General features: G+C 30.3%; 1 protein-coding gene across 10 annotated transcripts in view; it reads left to right on the top strand.

The window, feature by feature from the left end:
• LOC118064357 (patj homolog) overlaps window positions 1–18,113 on the top strand; it is a 349,897-nt gene that overhangs the window by 102,934 nt on the left and 228,850 nt on the right. For all 10 annotated transcript variants that reach the window (XR_004690049.1, XR_004690048.1, XM_035078870.1 and 7 more), the window contains one exon: window positions 11,992–12,134. Coding sequence is in view for 8 of the 10 variants with exons in the window: in XM_035078870.1 (XP_034934761.1) it covers window positions 11,992–12,134 (143 nt within the window). In the remaining 2 variants the exon portion in view is untranslated. The remainder of the gene's footprint in view (window positions 1–11,991; window positions 12,135–18,113) is intronic.

Below are 18,113 nucleotides of genomic sequence, written 5' to 3'. Positions count from 1 at the left end.
ACTGTCGTTAATATTATTTTAAAAATTGCAAAAACATGTATCTCGTTAATTTTTATGCTCTTCTGATTGAAATTGGTCTCATTAAAAAATAATTAATAATTTTTAAGTAATAGATTTTTTGTTATTCGTAATAAAAAAAAAGGTATATCCGCAAGTTTTATAAACATGTAAATAAAGGTATTTTTTATCGTTTCTTATGTTGTTCTTAACGTATAACGTCACTTTGGAAAATTTTGATTAGAAATATGTAAAAATTAAAAATTACCTCCATAGGGTGTCAACTTTGGGAATAATTTTTACCCCTTCAAAACGTTTTTCCGCGGAAAAAAAAATACATGATTCATTTCTTCCGACGTAGATTACTATATAGAAGCCTCAGCTAAATCGACGGTGACCACCTCGCGAGGTTGCCTTGTCAGTCAAAAAACTGGAGATGAACAAACTCTCCCCTCGCTGCTATAACCAATCCGATCGTCAAGCAATCATCGTTAACTCACAAACTGTCGTTAGTCTAATAGTCATGATATAGCGACATTCACATATTTGACAATATATATATAGATACATATGTATACATGTCTAGTAACTAGTATGAGAACACGAATTATATCTAACGATAAATTGAGGACATTTCGAAATTATATTCAGAGTAGCGGTAAATATTAGGCGCACCGTAATCTGCAAATTCCGCCTATTATCCATCTATTGCCCCTCGTTAAACTAGCGTGCTCTCGCAGCTCATATTTACGGTGCCGAGTAAAACTCTATACTGAAAAGTTCGCGCGTGACGTCACGTAATAATAATAATTTGAAAAATTATATCCGGAAATCTTCTTTTAATAGAGAACATTAAAAAATTGGGTTGAGTGTTATGACATTTTTTTTAACTAGCTTCTTTTTCAGATTAAGTAAAAATTGATTGCAAAAAAAGTTTATTGTAAATTTTCATCTACAAAATTACTTTTTAAATTATTTCAAAAAAATTCGAAAAAGGATTTCCTTTCACAATTCATCGAAAGTAACGGAAAAAATACTCAATTTTATAGATGACATAGCACTCCATTTGATTTCAAACTTTTTTGATGTTTCAAAATTTTTTGCTTAAAATAATTTTTAAAAAATAAGGATTTGGTTATTTGCAGAGTCATTTGGGACGTAAGATTTATGCTATTAAATGTTTTTTAATATTTTGATCGAACATTCGATCTACAATTTCTTGCGCACACTTATGTGATTTTTTTACTAAACAATCGATAAAAACAATTTTGCGCTAAGCCTCTTCAATGTTAAATGCTGTAAAAAAACTATAGGTTCTTCACACACTATGAAATGTGTAAAAAGTGTCGACAAATAATGTATAGTTTGTTTATGGACATTCAACATTGAATAAGCTTTATATGTGTTATTTTAACACGTTTGTGGAATCTTGGAATTTGCAGTACATCAGGGTAAAGAAATTGAGTCCGACAAAAGATATAGGATGGATTAGTTCTTGTCTATCTATTCTCACAAATTTGTCCGCGTGAATGCTGGTTAACTGGTATAAACAGTAATGATTTAGAAGAATTAATGGACGGAAATTGAGAACCATTCATTTTTCAACCAATTAATAAAATTTCTTATTCATTGTAAATAATTGATGGAGCATGATTGTGAGAAAAATAGTAATAAATTTTAGTGTATAAATGGAAACAGTAAAAATTCAAATTTTAATGTAAGATTCGATATATGCTCATTAAGAGCAATTACAATTATAATTAATAACATTTTCGATCACATTTATTCTCATGAATGATAACTTTTTATCAGTTAAAAAAAGAAAAAAAAAACCACGTTGGAAGAATTTGAATTGATTGCATAGATTTTGTCTTTGATTATTTATAACAAATTCAGTCGTAATAAACGAACAAAGTCAATTACCATCCATGTAACATAGTTGGTAACTTTTTTTTAGTAAAATAAAAAAAATCACGTTGAGAGAATTCGAATTAATTGCATAGATTCCGTTTTCGATTATTCATAACAAATTCAGTCGTTATAAACAGATAGAGTCAATTTGGAGTCGTGGACAATAAGGTCATACAGAAAAAGATTGTCAAAGAAATTCTCCTTCCGGTTATAATAATCGTAATTCTTCAACTGATGGCTTACCAAAAAAAAATTTTGTCAAAATTTAATATAAATTTGGTAAGTTCTTTTAATTTTTTCTAATATTTCGATTTTATTTATTCATTCAAACCTTTGTTGACTCTCAAAGGTGAAATTAATAGAATACCATGTGAAATGTCAGTTGATACAGCTGCTGATGTCACTGCAGTTAATTCTTCACTTTTAAATAGAGAAGTAAATAAATCAAATTGTTCTTCTCTCCCAATTTTTACAGTTTTACGTACTAAATTTGATTTTAATTTTATTGAGATCGTAGAAATTGAAATTTCTAATATTAAAATTAATTTAGAAGTTCTTTATGCCCAGATTCATGATAAGTGTATTCTTGGTATGGATTTCTTAGTAAAATTAGGATTATTTCATAAATGTAAAAATTTGCTTGACGAAAAATTTCCTAATGACAGTAAAATCGTTTTCATTAATAAAATTTTCCGTGAAATTGATGCCCTTCCTGAATTTGCTATACATTAATTTGGAAAATCTTCTAAATTATTAGATGAAGCAAATCAACTACGTTTTAAAAAATTATTATTGAAGCACATAGTTATTTGTTCTAAAAACTCTTTTGATAATGGAAAGTGTAAAATTTTGCACCATAGAATTAATGTCGGTAATTTACTTCCAATTAAACGAATTCCTCATCGTCTTCCTTTACATTATAGGGATAAAGTAGATACAGTTATGGAGGCAATGAAACGACAGGACGCAATTGAACTTTGTAATGGTCTTTAGGCTTCTCCTATATATAAGAGCTGTATTATCTCAGAAAATTCCAGTTAATAAATATAATGAAATTATTTGTCAAGAAAAGGTTATTGCTTATCTAAGTAAAACTTTGAATATCTGTGAACGGAATTACTGTGTTACTAGGAAGGAATTATTAGCTGTTGTTATTTCGGTTGACCATTTTCTCCTTGGAAAACGGTTCTTAGTTAGAACTGATCATTCTTTTCTTAGTTAGTTACTTTCATTTGAAAATCCTAAAGAGTAAGTCGCTCGATGGTCAGAACTTTTATTCCAATATGATTTTGAGGTTCAGCATAGACCTGGTCGAAGCCATGATAGTGCTGGTGGTTTATCTCGACGTCCATGTGATTATAAAAAAGGTCATAAAATTGATTCTGATGAAAAATGTTCTGATACTAAAAATGTTTCCAGAACTATTTGTGAAATTAATAATAATTCGGATTGGATTATATTGCAAAATGACGATTGTATTTTAAATTTGATTATAAAATTTAAAAAAAAAATAAGATTCCAGTATATAAAGATGTTCTTCATTTAGATTTTACTTTCCAAATTTATTTACTTTATTGCAATTATTTGGAAGTAAGAAACGGAGTTTTAGTTAAACGTTGGGAAGCTCCTAATTCTTCTTATATTATCTTCCAAATTGTTGTTCCTCAAATTAAAATTGATAAAAAAATTCCTGAAGCCCATAATTCTTCTTGTGGTCGTCATTTCAGTATCAATAAAACGATTTGAAATTTGCTGCTCTAAAATTTGATGTTAAAATTTGGTGTAAGAAATGGAAGGTTTGTTTTGCTAAAAAGGATCCTCATAAGAAATCTTTTGGTCTTCTTTAAACTTATAATGTTGGTTCTCCATTTGAGAGGGTTGCTATTGATATTCTTGGTCCTCCCCTTGCTAAAACATCTTCTGGAAACAGATTTTTTTTTGTAATTACTGATTATTTTACTAGATGGCCTGAAGCTACTCCTCTTTTTAATCATCAAGCTTCTACTATTTCTGAAGCTTTAGTTACTCGAGTGTTTTGTAGATATGTTATTCCATTAGAAATTCATTCTGATCAAATGTAGTCCATAAGGACATGTCCCTATAATATACGTTATAACAAATATACGATAGAATTTTACGCGATTTATATGTGCAGCGTATACTTCAAGATCGAGAAAATCATACGAAATCGTTATATTGAGGACATTTTTCGTCACATACTGTATAGTTTAGGGACTTTAATTCCGTATACTATTCCGATAATATAATTGTTCTGAAATTTGTGGATATATTTTTTCATAAAATATACAAATATGTCGATGTAAGTGTCCCCAATCTAGTTAATAAACTACATAATACATCGACAAAATTATAATCATTTACATTAAAGTGTTTTTTCATTGTATTTAATTAAAGACATGAATATCGTTATCTAAATATTAAATAAAAACAAGTAGCAAAAGACAATTAGCTAGAAGGTAATGCACTCCATTAATTGAAAAAATGAACGAAATGACCCTGATCTATACAATACATCGATTAAAGTTTCCTTAAACTAGTCGATATACGACATAATAAATCTACAGAATTATAATTGTTTATATTAACGTGTTTTTTTATTGTATTAATAAAAAATAAAAGAATAGGAGTACTGTATTTTACACTAATTACCCTCTTACATATTGTCCAGTTCAAGGACACATCTCTTTACATGTTTTATACCTTGACGTAATATATTGACTAGTTCAAGGACACATTCTCTGATATATTGTGTTGTTTGAGGACATTCTACGATAATGGACATACATGTTCCTATATTGTTAAGTTTCTGAATATATTCTTTGGCAAATAAATTATAAATGAAGGAATTATTTTACCACATATCATTGCGGTATTGAATTTCTTACAGAAAAAAAACGTACGATTTTGTTCTGACTTGGAGGGGCCCCAGTCAGTTAGTCAGAAATATTCAAAAATTGTTAATGCCGGACTTGTCCACCGGCGCGTCAGTCAACTCACTGGACCAATCATCGGGAAGTATTTCCCTCATGGCCCAGAAGGCAACTCTACGGCCCTAGTGACGCCAACAAGCACGCGGTCGAGCACTTGTGGCGTCAGTTAGCTCCAGGCAAATCACGCGGTCATCTCTGTATAATTTGTCGCAGTCAAATCGCAGTTTTTTGCAGTCAGCTCACTCGTTGTACAATAAAGTACGGTCAAATAGACTCAGACAACTCTCACGAAGATACGTGAATCATCAAATTACTCTCATCAGTGCCAGTGGTCCAGTACATTCAGTTTGTAGTGTCTTTGGGCGCGAAGCTGAACTGGCGTCGACGCCATAGTGCCTCACGGACATTCACCTATACATCGCTCCCCCGAACAACTCTGGTGTATACTGTGAATGTTGCTATTCACTGTTTTTTGAGACTATGTTATTTGGTGAAAAAATAACCATTAGACAACTCTTAATTGTACAAACAATTATGGTACAGTCAACTCAACTCTATGTAGTGATTATTAAATTCTATTGAGTATGTTAAGTGTTATTGTTGAATAAAAACTATAAAACCCAAGCAATTCAGTGTTAATAAACTATTTTTAGGAACCTTCTAGCATCCAACCTTTTGTTCTTATTCTGCTTTTAAATCTTACAGTCCACTAGTTTTCAGTTTGCTCGTCCGGCCGACTCGAAGTCAGAACAGATTTCTATCATTACAATCGTTTTATATATTGAATAGTTTGAGGACATGACTTTCAACATATTGTGTTTAAGAACATTCTATTTCAGCGACAAAATACGTGGATAGTAGTACTATATTCATCTTAATTACACTCTCACATTTTGTCTAGTCCAAGGACACATCTCTTCACACGTTGTATACTTTGACGTCAATTCGCAGAAACGGCAAAGTATGCAAAAAGAATAACGCTAAAATATTTATGATGATAGCAGACTAATACATTGACAAGATCAAGGAAACACCCTCTTGTATATTGTGTAGTTCGGAGACATTCCATGTCAACGAATAAATATGGCTTTTGGGATGTTTAGTTATATCAATGAATTGTGCGAATTTGTAAATAAATGTCCAACCCTTTGTCATTCAAAAAATTACACTTCATGTACTTTCGCGTATCTTTTTTGGTTGTCACTTGCTATACCTATCATTTTTGTATTTATGGTATACTTTGAGGCTGTGCTAAAGTCAGAAAGTTACCCGAGGTTGACTTGACGCCCTCGTGTTGTGCGGCAGAAGGCCGAAGCTTGATATCAATTGAAATTGAGTAGGTAACAAGGAAATCGTTCGAAAAATAAATATCAGTGCTTTGCAGTGGTCTGGGTGCGACCCGAGAGGTCCACACGACCAACTTCCCAGTGAAAAAAATAAAAAAACATTTCGAACAGAACCCGTCTTTATTCTTTACAACAAATGGAATTTTTATAAACGGAATGTATTTGTTTTTATTCATTTGATATGGTTAGTTACTTCATTTCAGTAAAAGAAAAAATTGTGCGTTAGAAGAATTCGAATATACCTCATAGATTCTTTTCCTTCATTATTTACAACAAATTTCATTATTATACACGAAAAAAGTATGTTTTCATTTATGTCATACGGTTGGTAACATTTTTTTAGTAAAAGAAAAAATTATGCGTTAAAAGTACTCATACATATAGAAAGGGTCCCTCTTTTTATTGTTCATAACAATTTAAAACTTTTTATTTAAATATTACCATGATCAATAATCATTTGTTAGTAACAATGTTTAATTGATATGAACACAATTCCATATTATTGACAATTATAGCGTCTTGAATGCTGTTTTCTCAATCCTGACACGAGTTTAAAATTCTTTCATTGCTGATTTTGTTTTTTGAAATTTTTTTTTCCGATCAAATATTGTCATCATATTTTCATATGAGTATTCTAATCATTTAATATACGAATTTTTAATAGATTTCGAAATTTCTTCTGAAAAATGGTATAATTTATAATTTGCAACATTCAGGACGTTTTCCATTTTTGCTAGTTTTTTGGTTCTGCCAACAAATGGGCTAAATCGATTTTGCTAAATATCTAATCAGTTCTAAGTTGCGTAATTACGTGTCGAATGCAGTTGGTTTCACGTCGATATCATTTTTTGTTCTCGAGATAATCGAGGCAAAAAATAATTCCGAATGCACATACGTAGAGATGTATCTAAATTCGGGATTCGCGAAATCGGACCCATTACTATAACTTCCCACTGGGATGTTAATAGAATAATTAGTGATTTTTCATCTGAATGATGAGATCGCCATCTTGGAATTAAAGCGTGGCAAGTCAATTCATGATATGTTCATTTTTCTTTTTAATTTATTTAATAAAAATATCAATTCTATACAAAAAATTGTTGTTTACGTCGGTCCGGCATTAATGCCTCTGTAATTTGGTACCTAATTTTATAAAAATAATTGTAAATTGGCAAAGAAATCAGGAATATTCCAATCTCATGTATTTGGATAGAGGGAATCAGTCGCTTCTCTGGCTTCAGCCCAGCCTTAAGGACACTAAAAGAATTAATACAAGTTCTGCCATCTATTATGTTTTTTTGATACTATTTGAGATCCGCCAGAAACAGATTTCGTTCGATATCTGTAAAAGAACGACGCCACGTCGACTGAATTTGTTATAAATAATCAAAGACAAAATCTATGCAATCAATTCAAATTCTTCCAACGTGGTTTTTTTTTTCTTTTTTTAACTGATAAAAAGTTATCATTCATGAGAATAAATGTGATCGAAAATGTTATTAATTATAATTGTAATTGCTCTTAATGAGCATATATCGAATCTTACATTAAAATTTGAATTTTTACTGTTTCCATTTATACACTAAAATTTATTACTATTTTTCTCACAATCATGCTCCATCAATTATTTACAATGAATAAGAAATTTTATTAATTGGTTGAAAAATGAATGGTTCTCAATTTCCGTCCATTAATTCTTCTAAATCATTACTGTTTATACCAGTTAACCAGCATTCACGCGGACAAATTTGTGAGAATAGATAGACAAGAACTAATCCATCCTATATCTTTTGTCGGACTCAATTTCTTTACCCTGATGCACTGCAAATTCCAAGATTCCACAAACGTGTTAAAATAACACATATAAAGCGTATTCAATGTTGAATGTCCATAAACAAACTATACATTATTTGTCGACACTTTTTACACATTTCATAGTGTGTGAAGAATCTATAGTTTTTTTACAGCATTTAACATTGAAGAGGCTTAGCGCAAAATTGTTTTTATCGATTGTTTAGTAAAAAAATCACATAAGTGTGCGCAAGAAATTGTAGATCGAATGTTCGATCAAAATATTAAAAAACATTTAATAGCATAAATCTTACGTCCCAAATGACTCTGCAAATAACCAAATCCTTATTTTTTAAAAATTATTTTAAGCAAAAAATTTTGAAACATCAAAAAAGTTTGAAATCAAATGGAGTGCTATGTCATCTATAAAATTGAGTAGAAGAATCTATAGTTTTTTTACGGCATTTAACATTAGAGAGGCTTAGCGCAAAATTGTTTTTATCGATTGTTTAGTAAAAAAATCACATAATTATCACATTAATATTGGTATTCTATTATAACTAAGTATCTGGAAATACATTCAGACATTACATCATATTTTTTAGATGAAGAATGCATACATTTGTAACTTGACCCTTAAAATAAGGGTAGAAATAATGAAAAATATGCTTTCTATTATTTTGCAGAAGAAAAATTGAATTTTTTAAAAAGTGAAATAGCTATTTTTGAGAAAAGAAACAATTAGCTCTTACATTGGCATTGAAATGTTCTCTCATATACAAAAGGTATAAGGGCGCGATCTTGACATGATAAAACAAAGTTTATTGAGAATAACAAAATAAATTCGGAAACGAGGTTTTTTAGAAAATTTTCGTTCAGAAAGCGACTCTGAATATCCTTCAATTTTTTTATTCAACAAAAACGCTTAACCTATGACTGTATGTCTAATTAATCACTGATTGTTTGTGAGTTGTCCATTAATTGTTGATAAAATGCGCTAAATTAATTATCTGAACATAATAATAAATTGTCTCAAAAGTAATTTACAACAAGAATCGAACACAGCATGTAGCGACAGACACACAATACAGTGGAGTTGTTCAGGTGTGTGCTATACGTGTGACTGTCCATGAGGCACTACGGCGTCGATGCCAGCTCAGCTTCGCGCCCAAAAACACTACAACTGATTTATCTAAACTAAAAAATGTGAGCTTACTGCCCAAATATGCGATTTGACTGCATGACGTTTTACAGAGTTGAGCGCGTGATTTGCCTGAAGCTAACTGACGCCACAACCCAAGTAGAATTTATTTTTGAGAAAGAGTTCGCACCTAATTCAAATTTCCTAAATTCAAGTCAGCCACCCAATGGGATACCATATTAGGCCTACATTGGGAATGTAACGCTTGTCCCTATTAGGACCGAGTGAAGAAAGCTTAATTGAGGCATGTTAAATATAAAAACTAAGTTTTGTTTGATTATCTCATTTTCTGTGATTTTATATTGTTGAAATACTAATTATCAAACGTATTTTAATTAAATTTCCGAGAAAACATATATGATTAAATGTGTTCCTTGGTGGATTTGAACCTACGATTGCTACCTTGCACAGATCTGAGACCAATGCCGTTACCCACTCGGCTATTCAATCAATTAAAAAACTCTTACTATTGTATTAATATGAAGGAATCTACATGTATAATTTTTTAAAAGATTTATGTAAATCATTCATTTTGAATCTTCATAATAAATAATGTTAGTGGTTTAAATATTTTCATACCTCTAAATTAGTATTCTGTCTACAACTACAATATATTTTCAGTCAACATAATTCAGTTAAGGTTTAATAAAAACAATGAACTATTGTTTAAAGAAAAAGGATACCCGAAAGTTTTTTTATTATTACAATACTTTGTTTTTGGAATTTAAAAAAAATACTTAATTTAATGTAAATCTTTTATATTGTGAAAAATTAATTTTGAATTCATCCTTACAACGTTTTCATTCGTTTTTCAAACATTTGAATGAGGATAATGTAATATGTGCCTAATGTAGATGTAATTTTTGTTAGCCTAATGCGAACCTGATAAACATTTTCTAATGAATGACGAACTGAGATATCGTTTCAGTTAAATTTTTAAGGTTGTAATTGGGAAGTTATTGGGTAGTGCGAAATTGGCAAATTTTATTTCATCCTAAAAATAAATTTATCAAGCATAGGTTGGGAATGCCTAATTTACGCTAACCCATTTAATTCCCAATAAGGGTCCGGTAGGTATTTGGGCATGCCTAAAATAACTTCTACTCGGGAAGTGATCGACCGCGTGCTTGTTGTCGTCACTAGGACCGTAACGTTGTCTGCTGGGCCATGAGGGAAATGATTTTCGATGATTAGTCCAGTGAGTTGACTGACGCACCGGTGGACCAGTCCAGCATTACACAATTTTTAAATATTTTTAGACTCGCTGACTTGGGGCCCTCAAGTCAGAACAAATGGGTTAGCGTAAATTAGGCATTCCCCTTGCCTAATTGATTGGTCCTAGTTCGTTATTTATTAGGGAATGTTTATCAGGTTCGCATTAGGCTAACAAAAATTACATCTAAATTAGGCACATATTACATTAGCCTCATTGAAATGTTTGAAGAACGAATCAAAAAGTTATAAGGATGAATTTAATTACGATTAATTTGTTACAATATAAAAGATCTACATTGCACTAAGTATTTTTTCAAACTCCAATCTCAAGGTATTGAATTGATATAAGTATTTTCAGTTATTCTTTATCTTTCAATATGAGTTAATTGTTTTTTTAAACCTTTTTTTTGTGGAAGAAGGTGTCTTAGAATCTCCCGCCTTCCCCTACACTGAGCCACGGGGTCATTGTACAGGGTCTGTTTGCAAAGTAAAGGCGATCGTCTTATGTCTTAGGCCTGCAGGTTCCCTTGGTTCCCAAGTTGCCTTGGTTCCCTTCTGAGCCCCGAAACAGCCCCTGTCGATTTCCAATATAGTGGGATGCAAAAACGTTAATTTTGCCTTCGGATATTCCGCTAAGCCCCATGAGTCCCCCGGTTCCCTCAGCCTTAGGTAGGCAAGATCTATAGGCCTGGTGGTGTCAACCTTAAGAAGTCGTCCCAGTTCCACAAGAAATCGTCCTGCCTTAACTAAACCGAAAACACTAAACAGAAAATGAGCATAAATTATCTTTTACATAGAATTGCGATGGTGTCTCATTGTTCAAGTCATCAAGATTCTAGATTTGGCTTTTTTATCTAACTGTCAACGAATTACTATAATTTGAAAGATTTAAAAAAGGAAATTTGCTATTAGCAGGCCTGTCGTTCGGTCAAAAAAAAACATTACCGCCTTAATTCTCAAGATCGATTTCTATTGAATTAGTAAAGCTTAAAGATAAGATAAATATTTTATTTATTGATAACCAATTGATTCATGAATGACAGTCAACCGGTTGAAAATAAGTCTCAGTGAGTTTATTAAGTTTCTTCTATTGAGTTTTGTTATTAGTAAACAGTAAAAGAAATGCATTTCCTTTACCGGAAAAGTAAGAAAAGATCAGATAATCATGATACATAGATAAAAACAAATTTTCTTTGTTTTATGTATTGAATTTGTGACGAACAATTTAAAATAGGATCTATGAAATAGTATCGAGTTCCTAAAAAGATAAATTTTTCCTCCACTAAAAGCGTTGTTACTTACCGGACAGCATGAACTAAAACTGTCTCTTTGATAATAATTGTATTTGCTATAGACAATTAAAAACGCAATCTATGCAATCAATTTGAATTCTTGCCGGTGATTATCAAATCAACCCCTAAAAATTTAGCTACTTCATCGACAATAAGTATCCTGACTATATTCGATTATAAATTTCATATTTTATTAAACAATTCATTTATATCTCGATCCTTTTTTATGTATAATTATATAATATTACACTTAGAATCATATTTGAATTACATTTAATATTTTTCAGGGATGGTCGTTTAGTAGAGGGAGATCAGATACTAGCTATTGATGGACAACCATTAGATTCAAATATATCTCATGAACAAGCAATATCTATTCTTCAACAAGCACGTGGAGTTGTTGAAATTGTTATTGCACGGAATAATCAAGGTAATTTTTTTTATCTGCAATGGTTTCATGATACACGTCATGACTATTTCTAAATATGCAAAACTGGTTATATACGAATTCTTAATCAATTTTCTGAAAATATCTAATAGATGTCTCAAACAATAACATTACAAGTCAAAATAATGACGTAAATGTTTTTTTCTAGCAAAAATAAAAATGTTAAAAACTTGCCCTAGTCAAAATTTTTATAATAACTTTATATTGAATATACTGAATTCATATAGAATCCATATTGAGTACTCTAAAACAATACTAATTTTATATTGAATGTATTAATTTTTTAATTTCTATGCTGATTCTATATTGAACATCTTGAAATCATTATTATTTTGTACTGTCTATTCGGCCATCAATATGTTCAGTATAAAATTCGAATAAATTTTAAAAATCAGTATTCTAAATTTTCATTGAATGCTCGGAAATCTTTCTATCATTCTATTGAATCTACTGATACGTTCTCTATTACACTGATTTTGTACTAATTTTTCTGACATCAATATAATCAATGTAAAATCAGTATCATTTAAACGAGTATTCTAAATTTCTATTGAACGTTCTGAAATTATTCTTAAATGACATTGAACCTATTGAAATATTTTTTATTTTACTGATTATTATTCTGACATCAATATAATCAGTATAGAATCAGAACATTGTTGGAATGAGTATTCTAAATTTTTATTGAACGTTCGGAAAGTATTCTAGAATATAATTTTATATTATAGTTAAATTGCAAAATATTTATAAATTTTTCGTTGTACTGTTAATTCCAATATGAGTTTATTCGATATAGAATAAGAATGAGGATAAGAAGAAGAATAAAGTTTGTAATGTTACCGATTAAATTTATTTATTGATTTATTCTAAAATTATTTTTTAGGAGTAATAATATAATTGTGGTTACATAAAATAATTATTCAATTTCTTTCGTGTTTACTGGACATATTAAATACTTTTCATCGTTTACATTAATGTAAATACATGGTGAGATTAAGTTATTGATTGCAATTGCCTTAATAAAAGATATCTCTTCACATTTATGAATAAATCCTGAAGTAGTATAAGTATAATAATAGCCTTGTGCACTAAACACTCCTACACTTCGCACTTCGCGAATAATTGCCAAATATTCATATTCACATATACAATTATCCCTTTCGCATTGACAATGAACATATTTAATAAAACAGTTTATAAACCCATTTTATATATGTTTGAGTCTATGTACTTTACAGCACAGCTATTCGTTTCTAACGATCTCTTGTAGATTTCTGACGTATATAATTTATTGTTATGTAAACAACGTGCAAATTGAAAAACATGTACATTGTTAACAGACATTTGACTATTTTTCAGCGCTTGAATGATAATGTCTGGGATTTTATCAAGTAATATATAGTTCCCAACAGTATGTATACTTTCACTAATATCTTGTGTAATTTTAACTTGTTTTTTTTCTTTCTAAACAGAACTCTTTTACATTTTCATTCTTGATTTTTTCAACATCTCTTCTCATTTTTATCAATTGATGATGACTTTCAGCAATTTGCGAATAAATATCTCCTGTCCCATGAATAAGATTCAAAATTTCTCCGTTTATACTTTCATACTTATAACACGTATAACTCCAAAGAGGTCCATGCTCTTTTACACAATGAGCTAAATGTATAAGTAAATGAAAGTTGATTGTCAGATGTCTAAGTCCATATAATTGTTGGAATTCTTTGAGAAATCGGTTTAGCAGATCCTCTGCAACATCGATCATTACCTTAGTAATCTCTTCAGAACTTAATATAGAAATTGCAACAACTAATAATGTGAAATGTTGAAAATATTGAGCATCCATTATTCCTTCTAATATTGGTAAAGAATAGTAGAATAAAAAATGTTTCAATTCTGATGCCTTCCAATGTATTGAATCATTAATTTTCCTAGGCATTCTATGAATAAATTTAGTTGCTTTTATTAATATTTTCTTCATAACTCCACCATCGACTGCATGCATACGATCAGTATTCGTACCCTAGATAAAGTCTGGCATTAATCTTGACAAGGCAGTATGTCCTTTAACTCCTAATTGAGCATTATTTGGTGTTGCCTCTGTTGCAAGGTCAACGCATTTATCTAATGTTCTTAGTTCATACACATTTGTATGAGGGTATACTTGAAGATGAGATCTAGGTCCAATTTGTATGACACTGCCGCTATAAAAACATACTGGACATCCATATTGTCCATTAAATTGCTTGAAGTTCAAGCACTCACTCTTAGCTGGTAAGTCGCAAACTCCCATAAGCGAAATACCTTTTACTGTAATTGTGCTTTGGTTAGGGAGAAAGATTTTAATTCTTTTCGTTAATTTGTTAAATGTTGGTTGAAAACTATTCATAAAAAGATTAAAATCAGGTTTTTTTTGGCCATACCACAATCCTAATATTAACGTATTATGTCTCTTCTTTCTATCTTCAAATGGTAGTTCATTAATCGTGAGGTAAATTGGCCAAATACCCTTATTTGATGATGAAAACACCGGAACACCGTCAGTATACCAAGTAAATGAAATATTATTAGACTTATCTGATAAATAACCACTATTTATCCACTCTTGATATAATTTTCCATCATAAATATCATATATTGTATCTATTTCATTTGATCGTCCAAATCTTTTTTGCAATAAATCGAAGAAATCTTTCCGTTGATACATCATTTGTAGTTGACTGATAATTGGCATTTCTATAAAATCTGAAACTTCACTACCGGGACATGTTGGACACATATGATATTCTGACTCTAACTTATCCATACAAGATGAGCAGTAATAATGTTTCTGATAGTTATCTTCTCCAAAATTGAAAAATTTTTGAAACTTAAATAGGCTGTTTTTAATTAGTCCTATACTAGGGCAATGTAATTCAATCAAGCTGATGACATCAGAAATGCAAGACTTCGTCAAATGGTGTTTCAAGCATAAAGCTAATATGGCTAACATACTTTCTTCGACTGTTATGTCAGCGCCCATGTATAATGGAGTACTCCTATAACTATTGTCGTTCTCAACATTTGGTATGTCATCTTCATCACCTTGATTGTCTTCTTCAGTTACAACAAATATGGAATTTTCTTCTGGATCATTCACTTCGTTTGTAAATATTTCATTAGCTTCTAGTACTTCTCCTATAAGCCTGAAAAACGTGAATTCTTAATAATTTGTGGATGCAAAATACCAATATGTATAAAGTTGATTGTCTTACATGTTTCCTTCTCCAATATTATCATCATTATCCATTATCATAGCATATATTTCTTCAATATTTCCGACTTCTACTGGTTCTAGGTTTTGATCACTACTATTACAAAAATAAATATATGATAAAATGAATGATATTGTTATTTCTAAAAATTTATAAAAAATATTGATCTATATTTAAACAATAAATACTTACATTGACATTCCTTCCGATAATTCTGATACTACTCTTGATGGAGGATTGTTTTCATTCGTAAGGTTAACATTATCTTCAGAAACACTATTATTAATAATAGAATTTAATCGGTCACGAAAATGTCGTGATCCAAGTTCTCTCAAAGCCTTTCGTGACATATTTAAAATTGAAAATAATTTTTATTTTATGAAGTTTAAAGTAAATATAAATATAATTTATATTCTTACTTTTGTGCTAACGTTTTCGCAATGTTCACGTAACAAGGTTATGAAAAATATTTACAATAACATCCCTTCAGGTACTTCTACCTCAATTCAAATTTTAAAACGACTTTAGCGCCAGTGTTTACTGCAGTAACTATACTGAGAAACTGGCATTCGATCAACGTGTTTGAACAGGATTTTTCATTGGAATAGACTTCCAAGTGTGGCTTAAATATTTCAATTAATCAATAAATATCAACCTTAAAACTATTATTTAATTGGGTAATTTTTTTTATAATTGTGCAGTGCTTATAATATGATTAAAAATTAAAAGAAGAAATTATATTAAACATGCCACAAAGAAAACGTAAGTATGTTTTGCTTTGGAACAATAAAAGCAAACAAAATTCTGTTGAGTTATTATCACGAATTCCTCGAAAATACCAAAAATTATAACAAATATTTTTAGTTGACAATGTTAGTTACAAATTATTAGAGATAAGTGGTAAGTATACTTAATTATCCTAAAACTGATATAAATGTAACGTAAATAAATAACGTAAATGTAACGTATATAAATGTAAATTCTTGGATTGAATTACATATATTGTCTAGTTTGTTTAATGTATTGTAATCACATGCATTGCATGAACAATTTCATTTCAGAGGATCGAGATGCACATAAGAAAAAAAAAGACGACTTGAATGCTACTAATACAGTTAGTGAAATCATTTCAACACCTCAAGATGACAATAAAGAACAAAAATCGACGAAGCAAATAATTTGTGAAAAACAAAAAAAAAGAAGTGACGAAATTGGATCAGCTCCTCGTCTGTTCAAAAAACAAAAGATTGAAAATAGTTCGAAATTATCAGAACCATCTGCATCATTGAAATCAACATGCATTAACTCCATCAATAGTCCCCAGTCCGTGAATGCATCCATTCCTTCAACCAAAACCATCAATGATGATGACAGTTATAAAATAGCAGATTTGTCAAATTCTGAGAAAATCAAAATAATATCACACGTACCCTTTCCAGCTGTTGGTGCTTCTAATTATCGAGTTGTATTAGCTCGTGGTCCAAATCAAATTGAAGCTAATCAGCAAAATATGAATACAAATGTTCAAAAGGATATGGACTGTGAATCCAGTGATTATCAGCCTCAAATGATCATAGATGCTCATAGTCACATTCAAAGTGAAGTCGATAATTGTCAGCTAACCGAAGATACTTTAGATCAGATGGATGGTGGATTTAGTGATAATCAACATCAAATGCCTCAAGATGTTTCAGGCCATACAGATAATGAAGCTAATGATTATCAAAATGAGATGATTGGGAATGCTTCAGGTCAAGTAAATAGCTCCGTTGCTGATAATCAACATTGAATGCCTCAAGATGTTCCAGGCCGTACAGATAATCATAACCAGCATCACGTACCTGAAAATGTTTTGAAAAACTTGAATATTGATACTCATGATTCGAAAAATAATGTTCCATCAACATCTGGATTACGAAGCACCGTAGTTAATTATGATAATGATGAAAATTATGATCTGGGAAGACGAATTATATATGGGATACCCATCAATGAGCGTAAGTAATTGGTTAATAGTTTTCATCTCAGAAATTTAAAATATATAAAAATATTAATTTATCGGTTTTTTAATTAAACAGTAACAGAAGAGCATGTAGAGATTCAGAGACAACTATATTAATCAATGAAATTCTTACATGAACAGCAAGAAAAATCTAAACAGCACGTTGATTCAAGAGCTTCATTTAAGGTATATTCTTATACTAATTTTTTTACAATGCATTCACCTATTGTGTTTAACATGAATTCTTCATTTCAACTTCCCGATAAAATTTCAAATAAAACAGCGGGCTCTGTAAGTTTATGAAAACCTGTACATATTTTATTATAATTTATGATTGTTATATTGTGATAAATGGTACATAAGTAATTTTGTTTATAGGATCTAATTTCGCCAAATTGTGGATTTTATTTGCCAAAATTGGCTATTTCCCGGATAAATGAGGAATTTTGGGCGATCTAAAGATTGGAGAACAATTGTAAAATCTACATTAATTGAAGTTTATGGCAATCAAACACAGCATTATAGTGCTAAAGCTAATTCTAATCACCCAGGTATCGATGAACGTCTCTATAAAGGATTACTTGGTAAGTATATAAATTTTAATTAATTTAATCACACATATCAAATGATTTTTATCAATAATATAATTTACATCGATCGTTGTATTTTAGATTGGGTGAATGATCTTCTCCCAGATGATAA

This window comes from Chelonus insularis, unplaced genomic scaffold (genome assembly GCF_013357705.1).
Source record: "Chelonus insularis isolate UGA/USDA-ARS -01 unplaced genomic scaffold, ASM1335770v1 contig_17_pilon, whole genome shotgun sequence".
NCBI classification, from domain to species: Eukaryota; Metazoa; Arthropoda; class Insecta; order Hymenoptera; family Braconidae; genus Chelonus; species Chelonus insularis.
Note: the sequence above shows the minus strand (reverse complement) of the source record. Positions and strands in the feature narration are given on the sequence as shown.